The sequence below is a fragment of the Bos indicus genome, chromosome 20 (genome assembly GCF_029378745.1).
Source record: "Bos indicus isolate NIAB-ARS_2022 breed Sahiwal x Tharparkar chromosome 20, NIAB-ARS_B.indTharparkar_mat_pri_1.0, whole genome shotgun sequence".
Lineage (NCBI taxonomy): Eukaryota > Metazoa > Chordata > Mammalia > Artiodactyla > Bovidae > Bos > Bos indicus.
In genome coordinates, this window is record NC_091779.1 from 57,317,864 (window position 1) to 57,345,513 (window position 27,650).

Here is a 27,650-nt window from a genome sequence, read left to right on the forward strand (position 1 = left end):
CACATCAAATGGGTGTGAGGGAATTCTCCCTCTTCAACCAAATCAGTCTTCATTTCCATCAACTGTATGTCACAGAGAAGCAAATGCCTTCTAATCTTTGAGCTCAGCCTTCAATTCTTTCTTGACCCAGGAAGATAAAGCATGGTTTATCTTAATATTTTTAAGATGTCAGACCCTGTATCTACCCAGTCCTGGCTGCAATGCAAGAGGTAAGGAAAGTAAATAGGACAATGAGGTCTTCCCACATGGTTCCACCCAAGATCGGCTGCTCCATCTAAGATCTTTCTATACATCTGCCTTTCACATAAGGAAGCCAGGGTGAATCTATTTTTCTTTTTAGCAGGCATTGCAATAAGTTTCTGATCTACAAATACAAGTAGGATAGAAAAAGACGATGTGACTCTTGGCTAAATTTATTGGCCCCCCAAAATCAGAATTCATGCAAATCTCTAGCTAGATCTAGCTGGTTCATTTCTCCTAAAATATTTCATAAAGGGAAAAGATGAGGTTGGCCAGATCAATCATTCCAACATATAGCAATAGAAGCAGCTCCACGAGGAAGTCTGAGGGCTGGGACCCTTGCTGCTCAAGAGTTCATTTAGATTTATAAAACTTGAGCTCTCTTGGCATGCTTCATAAAAAATTATTACGTGAAAAATCTGGCCGCTCGCTGCATTATTCATTGCAGACCCTCTTAAACAAATAACTGTTAAACACATAAAAGCGTTCACGCATGAAGTGGGGAAAAGCAAATGAAATCTGCTAAACAAATTATAATTGAGATGAGTAAAATGGTCCTCAGGTCACGAGAAGAAAGGTAGAAAGTCATCAGAGTTTTGTGATTCATTTATGAAAAAGAGATTCAATCGTTCCTTTTTATTATTAAGTAAAATTACAAAATCAATTGAACGGGTGGGCAAGTGATCATTATGAGAAAGAAGAATGCCCATGATAGGGGATGTGTTAGATGAGCATCAGAGGAAGGACCTGAAATGGACCCCAACTCTCCTAGGACTTTCATGACCCTGCTTCCTACAGAGAATCCTGTCAAGGACTGTCTTGTTCTAGGGGCCCTAAGGCTCACTTGGTGTGCTCCCCAGCAGCAACTGGGTCTAGAGCCAACCAGATTTCCTTTCATGTAGAACCATCTGAAAGGCTTAGTTAGCTCCCCCTGCACTTGAGAGTTTGGATTTAGGTAAGGAAGAGCAGGTTTCACAGACCATAACTTTTTACTTTCTAAATACCCCCCAATTCTTGGTCATGCCAACCACGTTGAGCTCATATGAATCAGAAATTGAGGGCCAGGCAGGATTGTCTCTCTATAGTTTTGAGTTAAGCAGGTGCACAAGCCCTGACATCTGTGACCCTCAGAGGCTGGTAAGCACCACAGCTGCTGTGTGTGGTACCCTGGAAGGATTAGACGTCCCGCCACTCTCAGCATAGATTTGAGTGACTTTCTTTTTCTTTGTGTAATGAACAGAAAGAACTGGAGAAACGTAAAAACTCATCCTTGTGTTAATTTTTCCATTCACCAGAAGATAAAAACAGCCTGGAGAAATGTGGAGTGATTGCTGGGTTAGGGTTGGGATAGGTCTCCAAAATCTCTTCTAAGCTATAAAATATCCATTATCGTAACTGCTCAGCTCATTGAAATCATGAGTCAGAAAGCAATACTCCTTCAAACTCTCATTAGATCCCCAATATGCTGGAGGTCGTGTTTACTGCTGCATTAGTCAGTGTTTACTAGAGAGACACAACCAATAGGAGATTATATATGTAAATGGGTTCATTATGAGGAATTAGTTCAAGTGGTTATGGAGGCTGAGAGACCCCCAAGACCTGCAGTCAGAGAGAGGGGGCCCAGGAGGGCAGGTGGTAGAGCTCCAGGCTCACTCAGACTGAAGGCCTGAGAACCAGAAGACATAATGGTGTAAGTGCCAGTCCAACTCCAAATCCTTAACCAAAGATGGGAGAAGACTGACATCCCAGCTCGAAGACGTTCAAGCAGAGAGAGAAAATCCTTTATACTCAAACTTTTATCCTAGCCAGACCTTTAATGCACTGGGTGAGTCCCACCAGTATTGGGGAAGACAATCTGTTTCACTGGGTCCATGGACCTCAGTGTTCACCTCATCCAGGAACCCCCTCCCAGACACACCCAGAATCTGTTTAACCAAACATCTGGGCCCTCCATGGTACAATCAGGTTGATGTGTGAAATGAACCATCACAACTAGAATAGCAGTGATGACTGAAAGAGACACTTAACTCCCATTCCTCCCATTGCCCTGGGAAACAATGTCCATGCAACCAAAACTCCCTGTTTCTCTCTGCTGTCTCCCATGCTCATACCTGGAGGAGGAGAAGCGAATTAACTGTAGAATCTGGCAGAAGGAATCAGGTGTGCAGCACTCTGCCCTGTCTGGGTCTTTCCCTTGAATGCACCTCAGTGCCGACTGAGCATACACCACCCTCAGCTCGAGCCCCATGGGGCAGTTCTGGGGGGACTAGCTCAATTCAAAGGGTCCCTAACACATTAACATTTGCTGCATCTTCTGGGAACCTAGAGAAACCAATTGTGGCTATCTAGAAATGGACTCTGTGGGAGAGGGAGAGGGTGGGAAGATTTGGGAGAATGGCAATGAAACATGTAAAATATCATGTAGGAAACGAGTTGCCAGTCCAGGTTCGATGCACGATGCTGGATGCTTGGGGCTGGTGCACTGGGACGGCCCAGAGGGATGGTATGGGGAGGGAGGAGGGAGGAGGGTTCGGGATGGGGAACACATGTATACCGGTGGCGGATTCATTTTGATATTTGGCAAAACTAATACAATTATGTAAAGTTTAAAAATAAAATAAAATTAGAAAAAAAAAAACAATAAAATGAAAACAAAAAAAAATCCCTGGAGCATGTGGCAATTCTATAGGTGGGCTTGCCTTAAGTGGCTTGATCCCTGAGGTCTGCAGCTCAGACCTCAAGGCCTCAGCAAGTGCCAGCCGTGGGAGCCTTTGCAATATTCCCTGGAACATTCCAGCCCCAGCACATGAGACAGCTCCATCCTAAACAACACAGGCTCCCCTTGCCCTGATGGTAACACTGAGAACAGAGACCTGAGCAGACTAGTCCCCAAGACTTCTGTTATGGGTTAAACTGTGTCACCCTGAAAGATCTGCAGAAGTCCTAGGCCTATTACGTCAGTTGTTCAGTCCTGTCCCGTCTGACTTTTTGTGACCCCATGGACTGCAGCCAGGCTTCCCTGACCTTTACTATCTCTCTGAGTTTGCTCAAACTCCTGTCCATTATGTCAGAGTGTGGCCTTATTTGGAGTTGCAGGGTTGGGGGTAGTCACTGAAGACATAAGTAGTTAAGATGTAACCTAATAAGTAGTTAAGTCATGCTGAAGTGGGTGGGTCCCTAATCCCTACAGAAGATGAGAAGAGACACAAAGACACACAAGCAAGAAGCAGGCAATGTGATGACAGAGGCAGAGACTGAGAGCCTGCAGCTGCTGGCCAGGGAACACCCAGAACTGCAAGGAAGGTTTTCTCCTACAGGTTTCAGAGCCAACACCCTGACTTCCGATGTCAAGCCTCCTGACCTGTGACACAATATACTTCTGCTGTTCTAAGTCATTCAGTTTGTGGTACTTTGCTTTGGTGGCCCTGGGAAATGATAAAGACTAGTATAATATCAATTCAACACCAAGTCCCAACCTCTAGACAAACACTAAGACGTGAACTGAAGTTCTTCATGATGCCCTAAGATGCAATCCAAGGAAATAAGGCTTTCTGTAAACATCCTAAGATAAGTGCCCCTGCCCAACTAGGGGGGGAAAGGTGTTTCAGTGACCTTACAGCAACAGAACTGAGCTGAGCAGACGCAGAATCCACTGACTCACTGTATCCCCTCCACTCCTGGCTTCAGATTGCTACTATTCACTGACTTAGTCTACTTCAACAGACACAAATCTGTAAATTATTAAGAATAATGACAATTGTTGATTAAGCATTTTCCTATGCCAGGCAGTGATTTAGCAGTCTTTACATATATTATAGTCTGATGCTTGCAAAAACTTGAGAGATCAACATTTCTATCTTCATTTTCTGGAATGAGAGACTGAGTTTTGTAGGTCCAATAAATCATGAAGCCTGATTTTGACGCCAGGCCTGCCAGAAACACCAGCTCAGTCTTAGAGAACTTTCAGGACATGAAGAGCCAGATGGATTCCACAATTTGGAAATTTAAGGATACATCACAGTGCCAGAGACTAACAAAAATACAAGCCATCCTAATAATTATTCCCCAGATTGTTTCTTGAAACATGAGAGGTCATCAGTGATGAAAACACAAAACAGCACTCCTTACTGGACTATTTTCTGACTCTATTAGGGAAACTAGCCTGGGTAGGGAATCAACCTTTGCTTTCTATAGCTCTGATGGTATGTTAAGGTTCAGAGCAGTAAAAATGTGAGTACCAGAGGACTGTTTTTATTCTAAATCTATTTTCTGGTATCACAGATATGGTATGACTTGCTACAAATGCAGTTGAAACACAGCTCCTGGAAGCTATAAACAAGTTGAACTGCAGACTGATAACTGGCAAGGACCAAGCGTGCAAACTGCTGGCTGAGCTGTTGCTAGGATTCTGCAACAGGTCAACATTGCCCTTGGGCAATGATCTGCAGCCAGGCTGGATGGTGAGACAGGTTGTCCAGCCTTGCTCAGCACCACTGACACTGCATGTACTCAACACTAGAATTACACACTCACTCTACAGCAGTGCTCGCTCAAACTTTAATGTCCATAGCAGTCACCCAGACAACTTGTTAGAATGCAGATCTGGCAGGTGTGGGGGAAGCCTGAAATTCAGCATCTCTGACCAGCTCCTGGGGATTCAATGCTGCTGGCCCTGGCTCCTACATTAATTAGCCCGGTGCTAGATGACCTATTTTCACAACTCCCCCCACCTCCAATTACTACTTCGGGACCCTTCCCTTCATGCAAAGCTTGGATCTAATATCAGGTCCTCTGTAAACTTCTGAAGACTGGCAGGCATGGCCTCTCCTTCCCCGGGGTCCGCTATGGTTTCAAAGTAACCCATTAAAAAAAAAAAAAACTAGAGTTCTCCTTGGGCTTCTCTTGCAGCTCAATTGGTAAAAAATCTGCTTGCAGTGCAGGAGTCCACCTGCAGTGCAGGAGACCCAGGTTCAATTCCTGGGTTGGGAAGATCCCCTTGAGAAGGAAATGGCAACCTGCTCCAGCATTCTTGCCTGGGAAATCCCATGGACAGAGGAGTTGGCAGGCTACAGTCCATGGGGTTGCAAGTGTCGGACACAACTTAGCAACTAACCACCAGAGTTCTTAATTTTTTTGATTTGTCACAATGTACCTCTGGAGCACAAGGATGGGCTCTAACATGTCTTGTTCTCCTTAACACTCCTCAAAGGGTCTGTCACAGGATAGGTGGTAAACTGGGTTTGCCGGAAAAATAAAGTAGACTTAACATGCTGTGGTTTCGGGAGTTTACACTGTCCTCAATTTTCAAAATCAGATAATTGGTTTTATCTCCAGTTCTTTCAGACTCCTGTGTTGGGACTTGTTTGGGCTTGTTGGCTTGTACTCATTTTAAAGATTCTTTTTAAACCATGCCATCACTTTATATGAGCGACAGTTTTAAATCAAAGAGCCCTACGACAAAGAAGGGAATCCAGAAAAAATATGCTTTAGTTCAAGGCACTGAGTAGCTGTGTCACCCTGAACCCTCTCACTTCTAAGCTGGTTTTAATAATGAACAGAGCAGGATCCTGTGGGACATTCCTGGGCACAAACCACCCCACTGCGTGTATCAGCCTCTAGTTTGTAGAACAGCTTTAAGTCCTTGAGGCTCTCCCAAAGTTTCAAACAGCAAATTTAATCAGACAAGTGATTAAACACTGCAACAAAGGAAAACAGTCAAGCAAGACAAAATGGTGACGTTTAGCCATAAACAAAGTCAAGGACCATTAGTTTCTCCTCAAGGTCTATATGTAATATCTTGAATCATGTCCTTGAGTTGTTTATCAGATACTAACCTGGCCATCAGGTAGATGAAGTTAACTGCCAACCACCCCAAGTAGACTCCAGACTGACTGGGACCAGAAGGCTGATGATGTTGACTCCCAAAACACCACCCAGTGACCTCACTTCCAACCAATCAGAATGTCCAGGAGCAGATCAGGCAAGCTGAGACCCTCTCCCTCAGCACTGTTTGAGAAAAAAATCTCTCCTGAAAGCCACTGGGGCGTCGGATCTTTTGAGCATGAGCTGCCCATTCTCCTTGTTTGGCCCGGCAATATCTGCTGTGTATTTTCCTTCATCACAACATGGTGGCAAGAGATCTGTTTTCCTGCGGGTGGGATCAGCAGACCAGGCTTGGTACAGCCACAGTAACAGCAGCTGCCCCACTGATGCTGGAGGGTAAATAAGGTAATATATGTGATGCATTTACAATCATGGTCAGCACATGGTAAGCACTGTGAGAAGATTAGCTGTTGTCACCACTTAGGCGTTTTGGTATTTATGGAAAACATGCTCCTTGCTACAGAAATAATTGAAGACCAGCGTCTGTGCTTTCCCTCTGCAACTGGTTAAATGATACCATCTTCTTTCATGGCCCTTCTTTGACATGCTTCCCACACTTCATCTTCTCACATAACTTCAAACAACATACCCCTGAGTAGTTCTCTGCTTTTTCATTCTTATCTGTCTTTGCTCATTTGTGATGCTCCTCCTACTGACACAATTCCTGAAGCTTTGGTACTACTTTTCCCTTGATTCTGCACCTGTCTTTATCCCTTTTATAAGAGCTTTAAAAATCTAAGCTCATAAGAGATCCATTCACACTGGCTCCAATTCTGTTCATTGGAAATGGCCTCAATTATGTGATCAGAATTTCATTCTTTATTCTATTTCTTATTTTATAATCTTCCCCATCATAACTTTTTCTAATCTCCAAGGGATAAAACTTTCACCAGCATGTCTAAATGTATCACATGCTCTTTATTAGCAGAATGAGAACAAAGCATTTGAGGAGCGGGGTGACCCATCACATCTATCTTTTCTGTCTGACAAGATCAAAGACTATGTCATTTATGCATTCAGTATGTGCAATAATGAACCATTTCTGCTCCTTTATCCTTCTATCATGAGGAAAATGTACCATTTATAGTTTCAAATATGGGGATTTCTTATCACACCATTTTAAATTGTATTTCTCCCTATTCTTTCTGTTGGATTTGTTACTTTTGAAAAAAAAATAGAAGTATATTTCATCCTACCAAGTTTAAAGACATCAAAACTGAAAATCATAAAGATACATTGCTATATAATCAATGCAAGGAAAAGCACTGTAGAACACCCATCAAGAGCCATATATTCAAAGGGAAGATTTTAATCTAACCTTTAAAAGACTGGAAAAATGAATTTATATGTTCTGAGTTAAAAGAAAACATTTATAGCCTACATATTAATTTTTAAATGAGTCCCTATTTTAATCTATTTTTTCTAATACTTGTCAACCACAAATTGGCTTCTGTCACCATGAGCAAAAAGTTTTGCCTGATTAATGCAACCAGAGAACACTTAATTCTAAAATGCAAATATGAGACATATGACAAATAAATATTGACAAGATTTTATGAAAGAGCACAATATCAGGGGTCTTAACAGACTGTTAAGAGTGCTACATCCAGATCTTCAGCTGTCGCATGTTAAATGAGCAAATGAGAATAAATTTGACCTCCATTGCAGTTTAAGACAGAGAAGGCAATGGCACCCCACTCCGGTACTCTTGCCTGGAAAATCCCATGGATGGAGGAGCCTGGTGGGCTACAGTCCATGGGGTCGCTAAGAGTCAGACACGACTGAGTGACTTCACTTTCACTTTTCACTTTCACGCATTGGAGAAGGAAATGGCAACCCACTCCAGTGTTCTTGCCTGGAGAATCCCAGGGACAGGGGAGCCTCGTGGGCTGCCATCTCTGGGGTCGCATAGAGTCAGACTCGACTGAAGCGACTTAGCAGCAGCAGCAGCAGCAGTCTAAGAATACCAGCATGTGTAGCTGTAGGCTTTCCTTTTCCATAAGAAAAGTCCAGGGCACCCAGGGGTGACACAAAGGAAAAATACAATGTGTGTTAAAGTAAGATATTGTGTTCTAGAAAAGGTGCTTCTCAACCTAGGAGTTAGAAAGGACCAGTATTCTTCCAGCTTTGAAATTCATACGAATACTTCATAAAATGCAACAAAAATGAAGAGAAACATAAAAGTCTTTTTTCTTAAGGCAGACATATAAATTACAAGTTCATGCTCATCCCTTTGGATGTCACAGCATGTTAAGTTGCTCCAAAAGACTCTAATCATTCTTGATTCCTATTATTTACCTTGATAGAAGCAGATGGTTCACAGAATACCACTGACAACACTTTGATTATCACTCTTCTGTCATAAGGTACTAAGGAAAAATGTGAGTGAAAATGGATCAGAACTATACTAATCTCAAGTACTATTATTTCTTGCCTGGTCCACAACTGACATGTAATGGGCTTCCCTCACTGCCGGTTCCCAGGTCACACAGCAGCCACAGGTCTGTCTCTGTTTACGGTCCTCAAGAGCTCCTCCTTGCTCTCAGAGTATAATCTACACATGGCAAGATCCTACAAAGGCTGGCTGTGACTACTTGCCCAATGTCATCCCTTCTCCCCATTGCCATTGTCCTGCAAATACACTCGGCCTATTGCTCAGAAAAGCCCTAAGCTGCTTCCAGGTCCAGGGTCTTCTCAGGAGTTGGTCTCTCTTCATGTAATCATGCACAACCACCCATCCATCCTAAAGATTAAAAACGGCTGCAAATACATCAACCTTCATCCCACAGAGTGGTAGAGTCAATACACCTACCTTCAAATCCAGATGACTATAACCACTGCAACTAACAGAAAATGGCAGAAGTAATGCTGTGTCAATTTCTGAACCCAGAACTTAAGAAACTAGCAGCTTCCACTTCCTGTCTCTTGACTCTTTTTAGAAGCCCCATATAAGGAGTCTGATTATCCTGAAACCATCCTGCTAAAGAGGTCACCTGTATGCTCTCCAGTGACAGACTAGCCATCCTAGGCAAGGTTGGGGCACAGGTTGTTTACCATCTAGAACAGCCTATTCACTAGCTGAATACCACCAGTGACCTCAGTCCATGCCACAGGCAGCAAAACAATTACAGTTAAGCTCCATCCAAATATTTGACTGGGGAAAAAAATGTGAAATATATTACAGTGGTTGTTTGAAGTAACTGAATGTAAAAGCAGAATGATGACTTCCCCAAAGATTCCCACATCCTAATTCCCAGAATACTGAACATATTACTTTACATGGTAAGGGGAACTTTACAGATGTGATTAAGATATAGAGATGGTAAGATTATCCTGGTTTACCCGGTGGGCCCAAAGTCATCTCAAAGATCCTTACAAGAGAAAAGTAGAAGGATCAGAGTCAGAGAGAGACAAAGGGAAATATGAAGATGTTATAATGCTGGGTTTAAGGATGAAGGAAGAGGCCATAAACCAATCTGGGAAAAGCCAGGAATGGACTCTCCTGTAGAGATTCCAGAAGAAATACAGTCCTGCCAACAACTAGATTTTAGTCCTCTGAGATTCATGTAGGGCTTCTGACCTCCAGGATTGTAAGAAGGTAGGTTTTTGTGGTATTAAGCCACTAAATTAGTGGTGATTTGCTACAGGGGCAACAGAAAACAAATACATTAGTTACGACGGTAATTTATTACATAATAATGGACAACCAGACGACAGTCCTCCCTGCCACTGCATCTCCCAACCCCACATACCTGCATTCACACAAATCTTCGTTCTTGTGCAGTTGCTCAATCATATCTGACTCTCTGTGACCCGATGGACGGCAGCACTCTAGGCTTCCCTGTCCTTCACTATCTCCCAGGAGCTTGCTTGCCCAAACTCATGTTCATGAGTCAATGGTGCTATATAAACATTTCATCTTCTACCGCCTTCTGTTCCTTTTGCCTTCAATCTTTCCCAGCATCAGGGTCTTTTCCTGTGAGTTGGCTCTTCACATCAGGTGGCTAAAGTACTGGAGCTTCAGCTTTAGCATCAGTCCTTCCAATGAATATTCAGGGTTGATTTCCTTTAGGATTAACTGGTTTGATCTCCTTGCTGTCCAAGGGACTCCCAAGAGTCTTCTCCAGCACTACAATTCTTGACCTTGCTTATTTCTGTTCATTATTCAAAAAAAGAAGAAAGTGAACTCACTCAGTCATGTCTGACTCTGCAACCCCATGGACTGTAGTTGGCCAGGTTCCTCTGTCCATGGAATTCTCCAGGCTGGAATACTGGAGTGTGTTTACATTTCCTTCTTCAGGGGATCTTCCCAACCCAGGGATCAAACCCAGGTCTCTTGCATTGCAGGCAGACTCCTTACCATCTGAGCCACCAGGGAAGTCATTTTTCAGAACCTTGGCTTAAACGTTTACTTATAGGAATGTATTAAAGAATGTACTCTCAGCATGTAATTTGTTTGTAAGATTATACAATATCTAGATCCCTACACGATGAAAAGTTTCAGAAGGTGAAGTCATTTTGGTCTATCTGACTCACCAAGGAGTCCCTGTTTTACACTTGCGATACTCAGCATTCAGTAAATATTCAATGTAAATGAACACAGAAGAATTAGAACATAGGTAATACACTGGAACTGTAGTTTGTAAATGTATGTAAAGAAGACAAACTGCGTTAGAAGTATGTTCAACTAATGGAAATAAAGTTTTAACAATACAAAAATTCTTTGAAAACTAATTATAAAAAGCCCATGAAAGCAAGTGATGGCTGCCTAGATGAGGTTGAATGCATATTTGAGGATCAGGTATGAAAAACAGCAAGGTTGACCTTTATCCAAAAATACTAATCAGAGAGAAAAAAATAGTTGAATTTTTGGTCATATCACATTCAATAAAATTGAAAAAAAAAAAAAAAAAGCGACCAGACATTCTCACCCTTAAAAAAAATTAAATTGAATTTTCTACGAATTGCCTTTTTAACATGGAAAGTTGGTCAATACTGAAAAATACCAAAAAACTATAGTCATCCCTCAGTATCTATAGAAAACTAGTTTCAAAAGTCCCTACATATACTAAAATTTATGGATGCTCATGTCCTTTATATTAAATGGCCTGGTATACAATCTGTAATTTTCATAGATAGCCATTGATAACATCTTGAAATGTGTCCCCTCAGTCTTTTTTTCCTCTTAGAATATAATCTTATGCACAACTGGGATCACACAAGAAATGTTGCTTCAAATTCGGCATTTGTCATATTTTTCTATATTGCCAAATTTTGCTAACATGATTTAATAGCTAAACAGGAATTTGATATACAGTGCCTCAATTAAATATGTTTCCAACATTTTTATATTATAAACATTAAGAAGCATATAACTACAAACAAAACTATAACTACAAACAAAACTAAGATTTGTAAGGTAATTTCCTAGTGTGAAATTCTTAGATCAAAGTATGTCTATACTTTTACGGCTCTTGGTTCCCATGGATCAGTGTTTTCTGATTGTGAGGTATAATAAAAGAAGTTGGAGAAATAAAACATGCTATTTAAAGATTAACAACATAGACTAAAGCATCAAAGGCTCCGAGAAGTCCAGCAATAAAAAAGAAACCTGTGTTAGCTTAATGGAAAGATAAATATTTTTAACGACATAAAGACATTTTCTTCCCCATATAGCACGCACTAACCCATGAATGTGCTGGTGGTCTTCTTAAGCTTTATAACTTCTGTTTTCATGCTTTCAAAGGTTCTTCTACCCCAAGATCATAAAATAAGTCATCTACATATAATTTGAACATTTAAATCTTTCATCCATCAAGAATTTAGTTTGGCATCAAGAACTTCCATGCTCCTTTTTTAAAAAACAAGAAGCTGAACTTCCTATTAGGATATATTGACAAAGTTTATCTCCTTATCCATGTATTAATATAATGCCATCTTTATCATACCCTAAATTGCCATAGGTGATGCTAGTGGTAAAGAATCCATCTGCCAATGTAGGTGACGCAAGAGACATGGGTTCAATCCCTGCGCTGAGATCCCCTGGAGTAGGAAATGGAAACCCACTCCAGTATTCTTGCCTAGAAAATCTCATGGACAAAGGAGTCTGGCAGGCTACTGTCCGTGGCGTTGCAAAGACTCAGACACAACTAGGCGACTAACACTACTACCCTGAGCTCTCTGTTCCATTACACCGAGCTCTATCACACCACACTTCTTAACTATTTATAAGTGTATAATATATTTTCATAACACTAAGGAAATATGCTTTCATTACTCGTTTCCAAAATTTTTCTTGGATATCCTCATAGGCACGTGTATTCATTCAACAAATGAGTTCAACATACTCAAGTAATTCAACATCCATGCTGTGATACATATGGAATTGAACTGAATTCATCATCCACATATGGTAGGTACTTATAGATGTTGGATTTATTCTTATAGGTTAAGAAAGGAGAATTTGGTCAGGTTTCAAAACTCAAATCTTACTGGGATTTCCATAGCAATTATGTTAAATTAATTTAGGGGAGACTTTTCCATACAAACTCTTGCTGTCCCAGAGTGAGGTTGGATATGAATTTACATAAAGTTCTTGAAACCAAATCAGCTCATATGCAAAGAGTCTCACATTGGATATAATTTGTAAATTTAATCCTCATAACCAACACATGAAGTAGATAATATTACAATTCCTAGTTTACAAAGAAGAAAATAAAAACTAAGCAACTTGTGTCACACACATATGGGGATTTACAAAATCACACAATTTTTATTTCATAGGGTTTTTTCCCCCTCTCATTCAGATTAAATGAAGAGTTCAGTATTCAACTTTATTTTCCAAACACATCCATTAACCATAATTCAGCTCTGTAAACCTCTGCGATTGGATGAATTCAGTTTCCAATCTCTGTGCGTGGACGTTAAGCTGCTTCAGTCATGTCCGACTCTTGGCAACCCTATGGACTGTAGCCCGCCAGGCTCCCCTGTGCATGGGATTCTCCAGGCAAGAATACTGGAGTGGGTTACCGTTTCCTCCTTCAGGGGATCTTCCCGACGCAGAGACTGAATCCGTGTCCCTTACGTCTCCTGCATTGGCAGGTGAATTCTTCACCACTAGTGCCACCTGGGAAGCCCTTCCAACCTCTATCCTGACCTATTCCAATCCAGCGAAATAAAATATATGAGCTTAAGAGTTGGGGAAACAAAATACAGTTTGCAAAAGATAATCTGAGGTCAAGGTTGGTTCCAGGATAATTATTTTTTTAAAAAAGGAAAGAACGGTATTATTTTCTTTTTTAGGAATGGTTTTTCTAACATTTTCTTCATAACAAGTCAGTGAATCCAAAAAAATATGAGGATGTTTGTTAACTGGCCAATTCAGCCATATTTTGTGCCAATAAAATGAAACTTACTTCTCCAATTTCTTCAGTTAAAGAACCACAGGCTCTAATTTGGTACCTTGAGATGTCAGTAATGAAGAATTGAAACAATTCAAATGTGTTGAGGTTAAAAGAGATTAAAAATGGATTTGGAGGGGGGAAAAGAACATATTTTCCTCTTCCCTTAAAATTGAGGTTGCACGGAGGGGTATTGAATAGCCCCAGGATACTTAGATTTCTAAGTTTATTTCATTTGCTGATCTAAAATGTTAAAAAAAAATTTTTCTGAGAAAAACTGGTTGTTTATAGACCTACTATTCAGACCACTTAAACTTTTGGTTTAAAATATTAAAACACACATGAAAACATAGAAATTAGACGTATCTTCTGTTCCATCTTTCTTCCGACATGCCTATTCTGCTTTTAAAAAGTTGTTTGTCCCTTTAACACAAAAGGTAACTAAAAACAAATCGATGGCAAATATTCCCATGATATGCCTCGTTATCCTAAGCAATAGTATTATTCTTTTTTCTAAAAAATAACTATGTTTCTCATATATTGGTTTTGCATGGCTTTTGCAGGTACAGTCTTTAAGACTCTAGTTGGAAAGTTAGTCAAGAGGGCTATTCCTTCTTAAAATCTTGAATAACAACCCAGTTATTCATTCAATAAATACTTATCAAATATTTATTATATGCTAAATACTGTGGCGGAGAAGGCAATGGCACCACACTCCAGTGCTCTTGCCTGGAGAATCCCATGGACAGAGGGGCCTGGTGGGCTGCAGTCCATGGGGTCGTGAAGGGTTGGACACGACTGAGCGACTTCACTTTCACTTTTCACTTTCATGCATTGGAGAAGGAGATAGCAACCCACTCCAGTGTTCTTGCCTGGAGAATCCCAGGGATGGGGCAGCCTGGTGGGCTGCCATCTATGGGGTTGCACAGAGTCGGACACGACTGAAGCGACTTAGCAGCAGCAGCAAATACTGTGGCAGCCATGGGGTATATAACTGGATGAAATACAGTTCTTTCGTCAAAGAAGTTCAAGCTAGTGCAAGAATGAGACCATGGAGCCATGCACTGACGCACACATACGGCTGATATCTTGACTGAACTGTGGCCTACTACTTGTTGCTACTGCAGAGCATGCATATATGAGCACATCTAGAGATCTGAAGGGCACTTCCAACAGAGGTTATAAGTTTGGATGCTGAGTAGCAGAAAATCTTAAGATAAAAAGAATTTTATCTTAAGATTTTTATACTAAGTCATATATATGACTATATATATATATGTCCTTTTGTATGAAATTTCATTTGTATACATATATATATATACACACACACACATATATAGTGCAGGAATTTACAATATACAATATTATAAATTAGTAGCATTTATATGTACTGTTACCTTAAGAAATACTTTTACCCCTACTCTAACTTGACTAAATGTGAGCCCACAGCAGCAGGAACCTAGATTCCTAAATTTACATCTTGAATATATTTCTCCACTAAAAGGACCCAGGCTCTTTGGGGAGCATGACTTATTCTTTATTCTGGGCAGAAAAAAAAAAAGAAAATACAATGTATCTGGACCATTCTTTTATGGCCAGAAAGCAAGGATGGTTTTATAGCATGAAGGACAGTGCTAGATGGGCAAAGGAGATGCTTAAAGGTTTGGTTTTCTCACAGAAGTTGTGAAAGCCAAAGATCAAAAAGTGAATGGCAATTATTAGTAATCAGAACAAAGTGAGTTTGCAATTAGACTCAAAAGAGTAAAGGTAATACAAATTGCATAGTTACTATAAATTCTATAAAATACTGTAATATACAATAGAAGATCAACAAAATAGGATACTTAAATTTGAGCTGATTGAAATAGTAATGGAGGGTTCACTGATGGATTCTTCAGAAGTTGGCTTTGGCCATATCTGTGTAAGTTAGGCTACAAAGAAGGCAAGTGAACAGTCTCAAAAGTGAGTCCTTCTCTGACTCCTATAGGAAATCGACTCCATCCAAGCCTTTGGTGAGCTTGGGAAAGACTGACTAGAGATTTTCAGGGACATAGGACAGTGTCACTTTGGGCACCAGTGCCCGACAAGTGGAATCTCTGGAATTGCTGGAATCACTCCCCAGCTACACTGTTTCTTCTTCTTCCCATCATCTTTCTCTTCCCTCTCCTGGAGGCCCCCTCTGTCTCCCTCCTTCGAAGCCCAGAATCTGTCTACTGCTCAGACGAATCTAGTTTTCTAAAGACCACATGGGGAAACTCACATAAATAGACACATGCAGCTACTCAGAAGCGCACACCTCCCCCAGTGTACCATGGTCCATCCCTGCTGGAAGGCAGTCCTAGTTATAAACAGCAGAAGACTCCTAGCTACATTTCCAATTAATAACTGTGTTACTATTGCACTTCCCACAGACCACACTCCTTGTTACAATTTTTCAATCACCTCTTAATGATCACAAATAATTTCTAAATTACTTGTATATCATTCCCTCCAAAATGTGGATTTCTATGTTTTTTTTAAGAATACATACAATGTAAAGGAATGTCCTTTACACACTTGAGTGCTTTTCTCTCACTATTTGTTAATCAGCCTAACAGCCTTGGGAAGTCAGGGACTTCCTGAGGCAGTTAGTTTATCCTCAGGAAGTTATTTCCTGGTCAAAAAGGAAGTAAACAGACATGTTAACCTGACTTTTAAGGTCAGATTCTGTCCATGACTGTAAAGGGCAAATATTTCCAACATCAGGATATTTGTCCTAAAGCGTTGGTTCCCAACCTCCTCCCTATTCCTTCTTTGCCTTAGATGAGCTCAGAAATTGGTCCTGTAGTGTGAAACCCTCCCAACAACCCACACAAACCTGGGGGCTGCACAGTGGCAGAGAATGAGAGCCTGTTTGTCACTGACAACTCCAACTGCGTGGGCTCCACAGAAAACCCAGTACAAAGAATACATAGCCACTCCATAATTAATTGTTTTAGTGAAAGACTGGATGCTCGAAGCAGATGGTAAAGAATCTGCCTGCAATGAGGGGACCCAGGTTCGATCCCTGGGTCAGGAAGATCCCCTGGAGAAGGGAATGGCTACCCACTCCAGTATTCTTGCCTGGAGAATTCCTTGGACAGAGGACCCTGGTGGGCTACAAGTCCATGGGGTCACAAAAAGTCAGACACGATTAAGCAAATAACACTTTCACTTTCAATGCAGCCAGAGAAGTCTGTTTAGAAGCCTCCACTTTTCTCTACATGAGCCCAGACAGATTTTCCCAAACTCTTCACACTCTTACATACTGTGCTATATCACCTTCTCCATCCTCCACCTTATACACACACAGCAAAAGCTAAGCCCCAGGCTACCAGGACACCTTGTCCAGCTCCTCCCAGCTACTGCATTTCTTCAGATTACCTGTTGGGACACAACCCCATACTACCCAAGTTACTATTTAACTGCTCCTAATTGCTTATTTCTGCCAGCAATTGTGAAGGCTATGGAAGCAGTGGATCTTGTCATAAAATTGAACTCCTTAGGGAACCAAATAACTAACAGCAATATTGGAAAGGGTAATCATTATGGCATGAGAGGATGATGAGGATTCAAGAGCTGCAGGTAGGATGCTCCATTTGAAGCCATTAAATTAAACCCAAAATTCATTTTGGAAATTCTTCAGGTGGAAGAAAACACATCTAAGGGTAGCAACTGTTCCCTGTGCTACCAGTTTGTAATTAACATTTTGTAGACCCAGTCAGGGAGAAGGCAATGACACCCCACTCCAGTTCTCTTGCCTGGAAAATCCCATGGACGGAGGAGCCTGGTAGGCTGCAGTCCATGGGGTCTCTAGGAGTCGGACACGACTGAGCGACTTCACTTTCACTTTTCACTTTCATGCATTGGAGGAGGAAATGGAAACCCACTCCAGTGTTCTTGCCTGGAGAATCCCAGGGACGGCGGAGCCTGGTGGGCTGCCATCTATGAGGTTGCAGAGTCGGACAGAACTAAAGTGACTTATCAGCAGCAGCAGCAGCAGACCCAGTCAGAGTTGAAACAAATGTATTTGAACCTAGATTCCATCCTTGCATAAATTCTCATCTAGTGAAACTACTGAAATCACTGATAAACATCTTAGGAATGAATCTAAGCTTTTATTGCATAGATACCTAGTTGTAACTTAGATGAACCAGAATGCCTATAGTTGAAATAAACTGATTACTTGAGTGCTATTTTGCAAATGACAAAACATAGGTGAAGGAAATAAACATAGAATAGTTTCGGACATGGCATTAAAACATTGTCCATCCTAAAGGAAATCAGTCCTGAATATTCATTGGAAGCTCAAGATCATACTTTGGCCCCCTGATGCCAAGAACTGACTCACTGGAAAAGACCCTGATGCTGGGAAAATATTGAGGGTGGGAGGAGAAGGGAATGACAGAGGATGAGATGGCTGGATGGCATCACCGACTCAATGGACATGACTTTGAGTAAACTCTGGGAATTGGTGATGGAGAGGGAGGCCTGGCGTGCTGCAGTCCACGGAGTCACAGAGTCAGACACAACTGAGAGACTGAACCGAACTGAACTTTTTTTTTCTTTCTTTCTCTTAACTCTACATAAAGGCACTGAGAAACTCTGGATGTCTCAATTAAGTATTACTTTTAAATGTCCTTAAACACACACACACTAATACAGAAGCCTAGTTTCCTTCTGAGACTATTACATGACATTTTTGCCATTCTGGGTAATTCATTTGGGAAGATAACTCCCTCAAAAAATTAAACTTAGTTCTTGAGTCTGAGACAGTATTTATAATTTCAGTGTACATTTCTAGGCTATACATAACCATTTTATGCATACTGAACTGATGAGCTTTCCTCTATTTAAACTAATCCTCAGATGAAAATGTGACTTCCTTATTAAATTGGGCACATTGAGTCTATAAAAGGTTCAGCTCACTCGGTATAATTGGTGCCGTTTTTCAAACGTCACCTAACTTCCAATTAAGCAGTAGCTTCAACAATAAAGGAAAGTTGATCAGGAAGCAGTAAGTTGCTAATTTAATTACCAAAATGCATTAAGCCTCAAGAACTAAAGTCTTGCAAAGCATTCCTAAATGACCCTAAAATTATCAGAGGTAGTTAAGTTTAAAATTTAATTTGTAAAGGCAAAACAAATTCTATAATAATTGGTTATCACCTTCCTTATACACCAAACAAAAGCTCCTAAAAACCATTTCTGATTTTGGAATCTCCCTCCCCATAAGGTCCCCCATCTTACCTTCCAATTTGGATAAATGTCAATTTATAACTATTTTAAATGAGATTTGGGGACTTCCCTGATGGTCCAGTGCTTAAGATTCTGTGCTTCCACTGTAGAAGGTGCAAGTCCAATCTCTGGTTGGGGAACTAAGATCCCATATACCTCATGACCAAAAAAACCCAACAAACCAAAAAAACAAACCCTGATGACTAAGGAACCTTCATAGCAGCTCTGAATGCAAACCTCTGAATGCAAACCTTCAGTCCACTTACATATGAGAGAGAAATAAAATTTATATATATATATATATTTTTAGAAAAATAGTTTTATTTTATTTTACTTTTTACTTTTTTCTTTTTTTAATTTAATTTAATTTTTTAAATTTAATTTTATTTTATTTTTTAACTTTACAATATTGTATTGGTTTTACCATATATCAACATGAATCCACCACAGGTATACATGTGTTCCCCATCCCAAACCCTCCTCACTCCTCCCTCCCCGTACCATCCCTCATTGGAGGCTAATTACTTTACAATATTGTATTGGTTTTGCCATACATCAACATGAATCCACCACGGGTGTACATGTGTTCCCCATGCTGAAACCCCCTCCCACCTCCCTCCCCATCCAATCCCTCTGGGTCATCCCAGTGCACCAGCCCCGAGCATCCTGTATCATGCATCAAACCTGGACTGGCGATTTGTTTCATATATGATAATATACATGTTTCAATGCGATTCTCCCAAATCATCCCACCCTTGCCCCCTCCCACAGAGTCCAAAAGACTGTTCTATACATCTGTGTCTCTTTTGCTGTCTTGCATACAGGGTTATCATTACCATCTTTCTAAATTCCATATATATGCATTAGTATACTGTATTGATGTTTTTCTTTCTGGCTTAACTTCACTCTGTATAATAGGCTCCAGTCTTATCCACCTCATTTGAACTGATTCAAATGTATTCTTTTTAATGGCTGAGTAATACTCCATTGTGTATATGTACCACAGCTTTCTTATCCATTCATCTGCTGATGGACATCTAGGTTGCTTCCATGTCCTGGCTATTATAAACAGTGCTGCGATGAACACTGGGGTACATGTGTCTCTTTCAATTCTGGTTTCCTCACTGTGTATACCCAGCAGTGGGATTGCTGGGTCGTATGGCAGTTCTATTTCCAGTTTTCTAAGGAATCTCCACACTGTTCTCCATAGTGGCTGTACTAGTTTGCATTCTCACCAACAGTGTAAGAGGGTTCCCTTTTTTCCACACCCTCTCCAGCATTTATTGTTTGTAAACTTTTGGATCACAGCCATTCTGACTGGCGTGAAATGGTACCTCATAGTGGTTTTGATTTGCATTTCTCTGATAATGAGTGATATTGAGCATCTTTTCATGTGTTTGTTAGCCATCTGTATGTCTTCTTTGGAGAAATGTCTATTTAGTTCTTTGGCCCATTTTTTGATTGGGTTGTTTATTTTTCTGGAATTGAGCTGTAGGAGTTGCTTGTATATTTTTGAGATTAATTCTTTGTCAATTGCTTCATTTGCTATTATTTTCTCCCATTCTGAAGGCTGTCTTTTCACCTTGTTTATAGTTTCCTTTGTTGTGCAGAAGCTTTTAATTTTAATTAGGTCCCATTTGTTTACTTTCGCTTTTATTTCCAAAATTCTGGCAGGTGGGTCACAGAGGATCCTGCTGTGATTTATGTTGGAGAGTGTTTTGCCTATGTTCTCCTCTAGGAGAACCTTCATAGCATCTCTGAATGCAAACCTTCAGTACTCTTACATACCAGAGAGAAATAAAGTTTATATGTTTTTTTTTAAAGATTTCTTCAATGTCATTTTCTTTCTCCAGTTCTTTATAGTCCTCTTCCTATGTTATCACTCTGCTTCTCTTGTGTCACAGATAGAATTTCATTCAACTATAATAGACTGCTTCATGGTACATTTCCAGTCTTCCAAGGCACATGGTCTAAGATTGATATCTACCACTTGTGTGCATTTCCAATTTAAGAATAATTCCCTGGCTTAGTTTTAAGGGAAAAACAAGCAATACGACTATCCAGTACTTTAATATTACATACACTATAGACCCTATATCAAGATTAACTTACATATCAGTTTCAAACCCTAACTCTGTCTGGTGAAGTCTGTTAGGGCACAGTTATGGTTACCGGAAAACTAAAACTTCAACAGTGCAATATAAAAGCAGCTTGGAATGTTTGACTTTTGCTTTCTATAACTGAGGATTTGAAGTCAATTTCTAGACTATACATGAATCAGCAAAGTGTTTCCATGTATAAGACCGGCGATTGAGACACGATTATGAGCTGGCTTTTGAAAAGGTACTTCTCATAAGTACTTTCAAAATACACTTTGATATAAACTTATAACAATGATTAGTATGAAATTGTCAGTACTTTATCATGGCTTGTACAAAATAAGCATTAACAATAAATGTTAGCAATCAGGCTGGAAGATTATCTTTGCTACTTACTAGTTTTACATGACTTTGGGCCTCCCTGATTCTTTCCCAGTCTCCCTGTTTTCATCTACCAAATGGAAACATTTATGCCTACTTCACAAGAGAAGCAGCATGACGAAACAAAGTTGAATGCAACAATGTTCATGAAAGTACTAGTAAGAGCCTGAAATAAGTGTCCCCAAAATGTTTATTGAATTTGTTGGATAGTCAAAAAGGCTTTTTGAGAAACAGAATCTACCTTGAGTTAAAAGCTTCATCCTTTTCTTCCTGAATGATTCATGTGAATGTTGTCTGAGGAACACATTCAAGAAGTAAAAAGAAGATAATATAAAGAAGACAAAGAGAATAAAAACAAAGCCAGATGCCTGGACATTTTCAAAATAAGTCTATTTAGAATTGGTTTAATTCGGGCACTGAAAACATGAGAACCTGGAAATATATAAATAAACTGGTGGTTTTAGGGTTGCAGAAAGAATATCACCACCAATTCTTTATAAATTAACTCATTTCACATGGTTAAGATGAAACATTTTTAAGTGAACTTTTTTCAGGGAGTTAAAGGGACAATTTCACAAAGTAATGTTATACGAATCTTTTGAAGGCTGTTTTATAATCATGAGCTGACGTAAAGGGAGTGTTTACATCTCCAGAAGTGAATGTACTCAAGTAGGTTGAAATCCTTTTACTATTCGAAGCAGCTACTCCCTGATCTACTGGGGCTCCACCACCTTTCTCAAACTCTTCTAAACACCTTGCCTCAGTTCTACAACAAGCTGACAATAGGCAGCAAGAGAACAGGCAGAAAAACGAGAGTTAAATTGCTTCATGCTCCAAAGGCCACAGCGTTTTTACAGGTTATGCTTTTTTTCTAATTGGAACATCTTTCACAAAAACATGACTGTGTCTGACTCCTACTTGACAATGTATTAGGTGTGTAATCTTGAGCCATTACTTTGTCAACAAAGGTCTTTCTAGTCAAGGCTATGGTTTTTCCAGTGGTCATGTATGGATGTGAGAGTTGGACTATAAAGAAAGCTGAGCACAGAAGACTTGATGCTTTTGAACTGTGGTGTTGGAGAAGACTCTTGAGAGTCCCTTGGACTGCAAGGAGATCCAATCTGTCCATCCTAAAGGAGATTAGTCCTGGGTGTTCATTGGAAGGACTGATGTTGAAGTTGAAACTCCAATACTTTGGCCACCTGATGCGAAGAGCTGACTCATTGGAAAAGACCCTGATGCTGGGAAAGACTGAGGGCAGAAGGAGAAGGGGATGACAGAGGATGAGATGGTTGGATGGCATCACTGACTTAATGGACATGAGTTTGAGTAAACTCCAGGAGTTGGTGATGGACAGGAAAGCCTGGAATGCTGCAGTCCATGGGGTCGCAGAGTCGGACACAACTGAGCAACTGAACTCAGCTGAACTTGAGTAAGTCTCTTCATTTCTCTGGGTCACAGGTATTTCTTTGTAAAATGACTATATTAGATCAGAAAATTGCCAAGGCTTTTTGTAGCTCTAAAAATTCTCTGATTCCATGGTTGTCTGGCTTGAAAACCAACACATATAAACAGCCATCACACTGATAAATTGTGTTGTCAGGGAGTTCAATACCTGAACTTGAATATGATTAAAAAGCAGCTGAATGAAGCTGACTTCTCAGCAGCTAACTGCATTTGGTCTTTGAACTAGATATTTCATTTTTCCCCAGATCAAGGGAAGGCAAAGTCTTTGAGATATCATCCTTAAAGCCACACCCTCATCCCCCTCTGCATCCCATTCCAAGAAAGAAGCCCAACCTCAGCTTCCTATTTCTAGGAAGCTTCTTCATGATCTAAAGTCAATTGATTCTGCTCACAGCTGAATGTGATTTCAAAGACCTGCAGGTCAAAGGCCATCCTTTCCTATACAAGAAAAAACATTCTGTGGATGAGATAGACTGAAAAACATGGAAGAGAAAGAATAATAACACAACTGGAAAGAATTAAGCTTCAGCTTCGCTAGAGGTGAAGAATCTGCCTGCAATGCAGGAAACCCAGGTTCAGTCTCTGGTTCGGGAAGATCCCCTGGAGCAGGGAATGGCTACCCACTGCAGAATTCTTGCCTGGAAAATCCCATGGATAGAGAAGCTGGGAGGCTACAGTACATAGGGTCACAAAAAGTCAACACAACTGAATGACTTTCAGTTTCAGTTATTTCAGTTAGGATGTTCGAATGGAGATTTTGTTGGGGAAAAAATAAATGGAAAGTCTCTAGCTTTCTACACTTGAACCCAAACACCTTACAGTGTCAGGAAATCAGGAACTTAAACTGTTACAAGAAATATAACAGGTCTTACAGAAAGCTTATACCTTATCAGAGAGAAAACTCTGCAGGCTGTTAATTCCTTGGAAGAGGTGTGGCTTTAGAGCCACGAAATTAAAATTCATAAAAGTTTTGCATGAGACTCTCGAACAGAACATTACATCAGGTAAACTATCATTCTCTTTTGGATTAAAGTCAAATTGTCTCACCATCTCGGGACCATCTTCCTAGGGGTACAGTCTTATGACCCCAATTATGACCCAAAGTGAATCTTAAGTTGTAACTTGAGATAGATAGCAAAGCTATATAAGTCCTTAGCAAAGAAACTGACCTAGCAGTGAATAAATGTGATGCCTCAACTGTTAGGATGGGGTGCCAAACTGTTTCAAACCTGAGATGAGATTGGTCCTGACTGTCCAAGAAAAGCTAAAAAATAAATTAATCAATTAAAAGATTGGGAAATCTGTGGGTCTGTAATACCTCATATCTTCCAGAGCTTCGTGTGAGAATATGCAGGTACCATGATGGGTCCACTCTGACTGGGCACCACAGGCTGGGCCACGAGCCCTGCTGGTTCAGGGATTTGTTATGATGGATTTCAGGCCAGTTCTGGCCCCAAGGCATCTCAGGAGAAGCTTTCAGCCACAACTTGGCACTTTGTACGGCCAAGACTCAGCCTCTCACCACTGTGTATGACCTCCTCTCAGAGTTGGAAGCCAGCACATGAAAAGAACACTTTGTGATGGATTAGATTGGGGTCTGAAGGTCAGGCAGCAGCTCCCCCAAACCCATCTTCACATGTTTAAATCAATGAGTTCTAGTACATTTACTGAGCTATTTAACTATTGGTATCACCACAACCCAATTTTAGATAACTGTCATCGCCCCAAAAGGATCCCTCATGCCTGCTGGCAGCTAATCGCCATTCCCACCGCCGGCCCCAGGTCAGTGTGTATGCTGTGTGTCCTTCTCTTCCCCCCACTCCCAGGCCCTCAGTTTATTTCCCAGTATACACTGAACAGAGGGGTCACCCACGTTTCCCGGCAAAAGACAGTGTCTATACCATCAGCCATCTTGTAGAGGCTGGACACAAATGCATACATGTAGGTACCCACACACATGCACATACACACATGCACACGCGAGCACACACACACACACACACACACACACTACCCAGGGAATGATGTCACACCCTCCCCATCCAGCCCACCAGGGAGAAGTCCAACACTGATCCAGAATGCTTCCAACTCAGCTATTACAGGGATGGCCACAGTTTTCCAAAGCTGCAGGAAACCTGAATATTATCCTCCATGATAGACACCATGTTTAGAAATCAGAATCACTCAGACTCTTAAACTGAGGATCCTTGCTGTGCTTCCTGAAGACGATATCCTTGAATTCAAAGGAGAAAAACCATAAGAGGGTCAAAGAACTGAAGAAAATAACCATAATCAAACAGCTTCGGAAAAACCAGGCAACCACATACTCAATTTTTTTTTTAAATGTAACCAGATTTTTTTAAAAAACTTTACAATATTGTATTAGTTTTGCCAAATATCGAAATGAATCTGCCACAGGTATACCTGTGTTCCCCATCCTGAACCCTCCTCCCTCCTCCCTCCCCATACCCTCCTATCAAAGGTTAAATATAGTTCTAGTAAAGTGTAGAAAGAGAATCAAAGGAGCATTTTCAATGTGCTCTTCTGAAGCGCGTGTAAGAAATCAACGTCCACCTTTTGTTTTCTTTTGTCGTGTGTTGCAGAGAGAGGTTACCTAGGCATTTTCTGGTAGGAAGAAACCGACATGCAAACAGGTAAATCCACCTTGTGGAGGTCAGAGAATGTGACGCTCTGATCACTTATTCTGAGAAGTGGACCTGGGCTCTGTCATCTATAAACTGAGGAAATGGGCACTGGCTATTACACTTCCATCTTGAAAAACCAGACCCATAGTATGAGGCCATTCTGTGGCAAACAACCCTAAAACACACTTTAATGTAACTAATATCCACATCAAATTCATTTTGTAATATTTAAAATTTTTCACTGATGGAAAAACAGCAGCAAAAAGGATTCAAGCAAATAAACAGCAAAACAGCACATTCTTTTAAATTTTTTCAGATAGAAAAAAATGGATAGTATCTTTCATAAGGATGAAGTGCATCCATTTAAGACTTCAGAAAAAAATTTCATACCAATTTAGCCCAGTTGCTAAAAATTCTGTTTCATATGAATATCACAGTTTCTTGTTTTCCTCTCCTGAAAATGCATTGTGACCAAAATGTATAAAACATTGGCTGAGCGTACACCAAAAGCATCTTCCTAAGAAAAAGGCAAAATAGAAATGAAAAATTTGAATCCCTATAGTTTATTTTGAAGCATAAAAAGCAGACATTTTTTAAATGCTTGAAATCCCACAGTCCCAACCTTGGCAACATAGCTCATATATTCTTGCATTTTCTACTTCTGAAACAGAGAAAAAAGAAGAGAACTTAAATCCATTGGCTAGAATCAATTCACCTGCTTCGCACATTACCTTAACTGAATTTCAAAAATAATCTAATCCCCACATTTGAATTAACAGGCAGAAAATTAAGTTTGGACTGCTACTTGATTCTTCACTGCATTAAGAAGAACACACCAATCTGTTTGCCACACACTAGGGTAAAACAATGCTAAGGCATTAAACACAAGGGAATACAGTCCAGTTGTAAAATATATTTATCCATCAGTCTGGGGATAATTAACTCAGAGAAGTTAACTTTTATATGAAACACACCAAGTCAAAGAATACCCAAAGAAGACACACAACAGAAGTAAACCATCATCATTAATGTAAAAAATGTAGTGCAGATCAAGGACAATCTAACAGCTTAAATGACCAACACCAGGCTACGAGTACACTTTCTGATATTATAAACAGCAGAAATTAAGCTTCTGAAACAAGGACTGGAAACGAATTTCCACAACACCCTGTACACGTCAGGAAAGTAGGCTCCATATAGTGTCATGAGGAATCAGCTGACACCCCACGAGTCTTTCATTACAAACAGCATTCATGTCTTTCACAGACCTTCATTCAACTATTCATTTAGAAAGAATTCTTCTTCAAAAAAGAAGCCGTTTAATTGTGTGTTTCATATTAACATAAAAGGGGTTGAGTCCTAATTGGGTCAACTTTTTACCAAATAACTACTACAGAATCAATTATTTCCACACTCAAACAAATAAGTATAACTGAAAAGCTTCTCAACTACTGGGAAGCAGTTAAATTCCAACACGTGTTACTACATATAATCAAATTCTTCATCAAGAACACCAATGCAACCCATCTTTGTTCTGACAAGCAGGAATTCTCACTTAATTTTTTAAAGAATCAAACAAACCTCTTCTCCTACTCCCCATTATTGGGGACTGGTTCAGGTTCTACAAATCACACAACTATGACCTTCCCATTATCAAAATCCCAAATTCCAGGTGTGCTTATTTCCAAAGTTCTTGCAGGAACTTTCAACTAGAGCAAAAGGATTTTACAATCATGTTTCCCATACTGAAAAACAAGACATCATTCATAAACATTCCCAAAAGTCAGCTTATTATACTTTGACAAAATAACAGCATTTACCTTAAACTGCACCAAAACAACTTTAGTAGACATTGACAACAATGCAATAAAAGAGAAAGCCTTGGCCTTCCCATTTTTGAAAATCCCATATGCTCCCACTCAGCAGAACAGATCTGAGACTCACACATTTTATGTGTCTTCCAAATACAGCCAGCACTGTGACGAGAGCACAAGAGATAATGAAGACCAGATGCCTACCTTCGCTGGTAGCCACATTCTTCTGGGCTTGGGTCGGCGTGTGATCTGTACTTGAGCTCACGTCGGATGAGATGCTTGAGCTGCCTTTGCCTAAAGAAAACAAAAACGAGGAGCTTTTGAATTTTGTCATTTCAGAACTGGACTGTGCCTTCCACTCCATCTCACACCAAGCCATATCACTCGTTTCCAAGAAAGGAGCCATAACACTAAGAATGAAGTTTATTAGTTTTCTGGCCTCATGCATTAAATATCTTTGGGGAA

General features: G+C 40.3%; 1 protein-coding gene across 1 annotated transcript in view; it reads right to left on the minus strand.

Moving 5' to 3' along the window:
- Positions 1–27,650, minus strand: part of FBXL7 (F-box and leucine rich repeat protein 7) — a 468,772-nt gene that overhangs the window by 309,107 nt on the left and 132,015 nt on the right. The window contains exon 2 of the mRNA XM_070774830.1: positions 27,390–27,479. Within this exon, the coding sequence (XP_070630931.1) occupies positions 27,390–27,479 (90 nt within the window). The remainder of the gene's footprint in view (positions 1–27,389; positions 27,480–27,650) is intronic.